This window comes from Lycium ferocissimum, chromosome 5 (genome assembly GCF_029784015.1).
Source record: "Lycium ferocissimum isolate CSIRO_LF1 chromosome 5, AGI_CSIRO_Lferr_CH_V1, whole genome shotgun sequence".
Classification (NCBI taxonomy): Eukaryota; Viridiplantae; Streptophyta; class Magnoliopsida; order Solanales; family Solanaceae; genus Lycium; species Lycium ferocissimum.
The window spans coordinates 67,664,247-67,670,481 of record NC_081346.1 but is presented as its reverse complement, the minus strand read 5'-3'; the positions used below and the strand labels follow the sequence as shown (position 1 = coordinate 67,670,481).

The 6,235-nt window shown below is 34.8% G+C and overlaps 1 protein-coding gene across 1 annotated transcript; it reads left to right on the top strand.

Moving 5' to 3' along the window:
* Positions 1-4,777: 4,777 nt before the first annotated feature.
* Positions 4,778-5,176, top strand: LOC132057961 (E3 ubiquitin-protein ligase SGR9, amyloplastic-like). The gene has a single exon (XM_059450536.1). It carries the CDS (start codon positions 4,778-4,780, stop codon positions 5,174-5,176), a length of 399 nt encoding a protein of 132 aa, XP_059306519.1.
* The last annotated feature ends 1,059 nt before the right edge of the window (positions 5,177-6,235 follow it).

Below are 6,235 nucleotides of genomic sequence, written 5' to 3'. Positions count from 1 at the left end.
ATATATTTCTAGGGTATCTGATCATACAGAGCATGATATTATAAATCCTCTTGGCTTCAATATTGGTGTGCTCCCATCCAGATACTTGGGTGTTCACCTAGCATAAAAGAAACTGAATGTTCATATGTATCTGCCTCTGATTGAGAAAAGCACTACTAGAGTTACTTGCTGGTTAGCCAAATTACTTTCCTATGCAGGCAGATTACAACTTATAAGTCAGTCTTTTTTGGAGTCCAGGCTTACTGGGCACAAATATTTCTGACACCAAAGAATGTCATGAAGTCCATTGAGTAGATATGCAGAACATTCTTGTGGACTGCTTCTGTCACAATTTCAAAAAAAGCTTTAATGTCCTGGGAAACAATATGTATGCCTATTGCTGGGGGTTTGAATGTGATCAACTTATGCCTTTGGAATAGAGCTGCTATTATGAAACAATTATGGGATGTGGCAAGAAAAAAGGATTGTTTATGGATCCAATGTATACATAATTATTATATAAAGTTCATGGGCTTAGAAACAATGCCAATAGCAAGACTGCCTCTTGGGTGGTGAGAAATATACTTGCTTCTAGGGAAATGGTACTGAGGGATCAAACAGGTCAAGGAGCATTGACAAAATACATTTGCTACAGTTCAGAAAGGGAAAAAGTTCTCTATTCAGCAAATGTACATATCCCTGCTACCCCATTATCCAAGAATCACATGGAAGAGCCTTGCTCTGGAGTCAAGGATCCATCCAAGATTCAAATTCATCTTATGGCTAGCTATGTATCAGAGGCTGGCAACTGTAGATAGGCTGCTTAAATTTGACATTCAAGTTCCACCAGACTGTGTATTTTGTGGACAATTGCTTTGGAGACTTTCACACATTTGTTCGTTGATTGTCAGGTAACAAAGTCTCTAGGCATATGCTTTGTGTATGGTTAGGCTATCAAAGGAAAATCCATGATTGGAAATACAGAGGTGCAATGGGCCAGCAATCTGGCTAAAAAGAGAGCAGGACTGGCTGAAATATCCAGTTATGTTTTTGCTATAGTTGTTGATGTGATATGGAAAGAGAGGAACAAAATTAGGTTTCAGAATGGGTCACTAGCAGCTGATCAGGTGCTGAAGGAAGTGGTGCTGCACATTCATGTTAGAGGTTGAGGCAATGCAAAATGGAGAAGTGCCCTGCAGAGTCTTAATGTTTTCCTTAAGTGCAGTAGATTTATGTATCAGTAATTGTTTGTTTTTATATTCCTAGTCTGTTAGCTGAGTTCTATGTTAAGGAAAGCAGTTAGTCAAATACAGCTTCTGTGTTGTACTGTTAATTTTAGTTATTAATAAAATACGTAGTTTAAACCAAAACGATATATCATCTTGTTTATGTCAATGATATTTTACTAACAGGAAACAACATGACAGCTATCAACAATATCAAGAATGCTTTATCTAAATGTTTTTCTCTTTAGGATCTTGAGCTACTGAATTATTTCCTAGGTGTTGAAGTCCTTCAAATGTAGAAGGTTTGAGAAAGAGGTTTGATCCTTTCTCAGTCTAGCTACATCATAAATGTGCTCAAAGAATTCTCGATAGAAGAAAGCAAAGGTGTCCACTCACCGCTATCTATCTCCATGCAACTTAAGTTGGGTGAGGGCTCTCCTCTCACTAATGCAAAGCAATATCGCTCTGCTATCGAAAAATTGCAGTATTTGGCTTTTACACGCCCTGACATAAGCTATGTTGTGAACAAGCTTTCTCAGTTCATGCATCGTCCTACTGTAATTCATTGGACTATTGTTAAGCGTGCTTTATGCTATCTGAAACAAACAATAATGTATAGATTTTTCTTATGCAAGCAATCAGATCATGCACTCTATATTTATTCTGATGCTGATTGAGCAGGTGATCTTACTGATCGAACATCCACCTCTGCTTATGTTATTTATCTTGGTCTAAATCCCATCAACTGGTCCTCCAAGAAACAAAACTTTGTTGCTCGTTCATCCACAGAAGCCATATATAGAGCAGTTGCTGAAGGAAATTGGATAATGAATTTTTTGACTGAACTCTGCATTCCTCTTTCAACTATTCCAAAAGTTTAACTGTGAAAACATTGGCACCATTTATCTCTGCCAAAATCTAGTATTTCATAGCCGGGTGAAGCAGATTGCAATTGACTTTCACTTTGTTTGTGAACAAGTGCAACAACACCGCATCAACATTGTTCATGTTCACTCTGCTGATCAACTTGTTGATACACTCACTAAGCTATTGCCCACTGCATCCTTTCAACGCAATATAATCAAGTTAGGAGTTGTTGATACCTCTCCTAACTTGAGGGGGTCATAAAGGAACAATATCAGCATCTTCAAGCTCAAATGTGAACAATATCAACAACTTGCTTACAGATCTTATTTTATTTTATTTTATTTTGTAAATATCTCATTTGATTATATTGATTGTAATATGTTAGTTTTAGGAATGTATCTGTAATTTAATATCTTTCATTTTCCTTACATGTAATCATGGGATTCAATTCTCAATCAGCTGTATAAATAGGAGACCGTCATAATATAATCAAACAAGCTTTTCACTTATTTGCCTCTAACTATGTTAATATACCCCGAGGTTATTATCTCTTGTTCTTGTAACCAAAACCCTAAATATTTACGCCACATAATCTATAATTTGAGTTTGTTACCCACTTTATCCCATATTGGTGTATAAACACCCATTATACACTATTATACAATTTTAGGCCAAATTGATGCATTATGTATAATGCTTTCCTCCCAGATTTATCATTGTATAAACTGAAAATATGACCGCATGGCATAATAATTTATGTTGAGCTGTATATTTTTAAAAACTGCCCAGATTAACCATGCTCAGGCATAAATGATGCGTTTATTAGGATTGCCATTCGTTGGGGGTGATCTTTAATTTTTGCCCCTCAAATTAGAGGTCTTTAATTTTTTCTCTTCGCTAAAAGCCCCTTGGTTCCGAGTTCGAATCTCTGCTCAGTCAAAAATTTAAAAAAATTTCGCAAGGCATAAGTTAGGATTCACAGGGCATAAGTTGGGTTTCAAAGTCTGTCTTAAGGCAAAAAAAAAAAAATTACTGGAATTTGCAAACCTCTGCCTTAAGGCCCAATTTTGGGTAAAAGTTTGCCTTAAGGCATAAGTTAGGGTCCAACTTATACTTTGCGAATCCCAACTTATGCCTTGCGTTTTTTTTTTTCTTTTTTTGACTGAGGCTTAATTCGAACTCAGGATCTCTGAATATTAAGTGAAGGAGAAATATTCAAGACCACCAATTTCAGGGGCAAAAATTAAAGACCACCCACATAAGAAGGACAATCCGCGCAAAAAAATGTTTATTCTGATTCATATGTGCCGTCAAAGTCCATCCTGGCGGGCATAGGACAAATTACACCTTGTGAGGGAACTTGAATTTGTACAGAATTGGATTACCTGGGGGTTACGTGTAAAGTAATTTTAGGAAACGTTCCCATCAAGTAAATTTTAGGAAATTAAACTTCCCCATCGAGCAAATTTTAGGAAACTTTTCCATCAAGTTAGTTATGCCTATAGCACTTAACTATCCGAAATTACATTGTAAAGTCTGTTTTTTTGTTTTTGAGAGAAAAGTCAATTATGCCGCGCTTACAAGGTCACTCAATCAGCAAATACCTTCTAAATTATTTCCCCGGTCTCAAATTATTTTCATAATTATTAAAAATAGTGGTCCCAAATTATTTATCGTTTTAGAAGTTCAAAGCACAATTAATTAATTAGTGAGTAATATTTTTTTTTATTTTACCTTTTGTAGAATTTTATCATTAATGGAGATGACACATAAATAGAGTAAACATTCAATAGAAAGAGAATATTACTTAGATATAAATAAGGATAAAATAATCAAATACACCTCCTAATAAATATTTTTAACAGTCGTGTAAAACAAACAATTTGATATGGAGGGAGTATCTAACTTTTGTCATTTTCCTATAATTGTTTTAACCTCTAAAAGTGGTTCAGTAAATAAAAAATAAAAAAAATGGTAAATCAAGAAAACATGTAGCCGTGTGAAAGGTTAGAAGAAAGCGGTGTAATTTTTCCGAACAAAACAACACGTACGATAATATTTAAGGAAACTTCCCAATCACAACAGGATTTGGAAAACTCTTCACTACATACGCTATAAATTACTTCATCATTAGAGCTTTACCATTGCATTCTTGATACTTGACAACTATAACCAAAAAACCAACAATTTCAATGGAGAGGATCAAATAAATCGCTACCTGCATGTCACTGCGTCTTTTCTTATGGAACGAAAAGCTTACGAGGAATCAAATTTCACAATCCGAAGGCTTATGCTTGTTCACAATCAACAGTACATTCATGAAGAAGCTTCATCCTTCTAAAAAGCACTACTCGAAGTGCTCTACTGTCATCCCTTTTGATATGTCAAATCTACTAAACAAAGATGCATCATTAGTTCCCATGCTTTTATCTGCTACTCTTCAGTTTCAGCCTCAAACTATCAAGAAATTGGCGTACCAAATCTCTTTATGGCTTTTCAGAGAATTTCAATATTCACAAGCTTTGCCACGGCCTACGTATGTAATTGCTATGGAAATCTCCCAAACTCTATGTATCGATTTTACTGATAATGTTGATCTTAACGTTTCGCCGAGCTTCACAGGATTGCCTCCCCCTCTCCCGTTTTATCGTGGGTTTGAAATACATAAGGTTTTCACCGTACGCAATGTGAGTGCCGCTGATTAAATGAGTGATCCGTATGATAACTACACCGAGGATGTCATCGAGTATCTCAACATGTTAAGGGAATATACTGGTGAAGGTGGAATATTTCCAACTAAACTACCCGTTGTGGCGGATGTACCAAGAGGGTTTTTTGAAGTTCAGCCATGTGTTACACCAATTGACGATTTTGTTATCAATCGGAGCATTGGAGATTTGATGGATGATACTTGCCCTGTTTGTCAAGATGAGTTTAAACACGAGAATGAAGTGATTACAACTTATTGTTCGCACGCCTTTCATACAAGTTGTCTCCTGCCATGGCTATCCCAGAAGAACACGTGCCCAACTTGTCGAGCTGTCCTTTGCATTATTCGCCCTCTTTGGACCGTCAATGTCGAAAGCGCAAACACAACATGTTAGAGGCTAACGTTTGAAATATGTGCTTTTTATCTTTTGTCAGTTTGGTAGCGTGATTAGTACAGATTCTTTATTCTTTTTGGTAGTATCATTGTAACATACTGGAGAATGTGTTAGGCGACAAGGTTTACACAGCATAATGACATAAGCATTTTGATTCTTCTTGTTTGCCTCCTTTTTAGGACGAATTACTCCTTTTTAGGTAACTTGAATTTGGTTAGAATAGGAATTACCTCCCATGTGCGTGTAAAGTAATTTTGGGGAACTTTCCCATCAAGTAAATTTTGGGAAATTAAAACTTTTCCATCAAGTTAAGCTTTATAAATATTTTTCCGAGCTTACCTCTACATTCTGATTAATTATGCCTATAACACTTAACTATTCTAAATTACATTGTAAGGTCATTTTTTTGGCTGAAGTGACTAAAACACCCCTAAACTTGACACGAATTGCAACTTCAGTCCCTGAACTTTTGCCACACTTAAAAACACCCCTGATCTTGACTAAATGGATTTTAATTCACTCCCGTGTAGACATACCACGGCAAGTGGAATGCACTTGCCGTCCACTTGGCATTTTCGTCCTATGTGTCCTCCACAAAGATAATTTAAAAAAAAAATGTAAAACTGATTCTTTTTTATTAAAAAATGGTAAAACTGATTCTTTTTTATAAAAAATCTGGAACAATGGAATATTTATTTTAAATCTGGAAAATTTGATTTAAAAAAAAAAAACTGAAAAAACTAGAGTTTTAATTAAAATATCTGTAAAAAATGGATTTTTTTAAAAAAAATGAAAACTTCATATTTTTTTAAAAGTGTCCAAAAAAATCCAGATTTTCATGATTCTTTAGAAAAATGGGTTTATTTAGTTTTCCAGATTTTAGAAAAGTCTAGGTTTTTAAATAAAAAAATAAATTTTCCAGATTTTTTTTTAAAATAACGGGTTTCGGACATTTTTTTTTTTTTTAAATTCAGTTTTCAAGATTAAGAAGTTCTAGATTTTTTAATAAAAAATCCAGTGTAGATTTATTTTTAAAAAATGGGTTTTCCACATTTAAAA

Coding starts and splice junctions, on each gene's coding strand:
- LOC132057961 (XM_059450536.1), top strand. CDS start 4,778: ATGAGTGATCCGTATGATAACTACACCGAGGATGTCATCGAGTATCTC.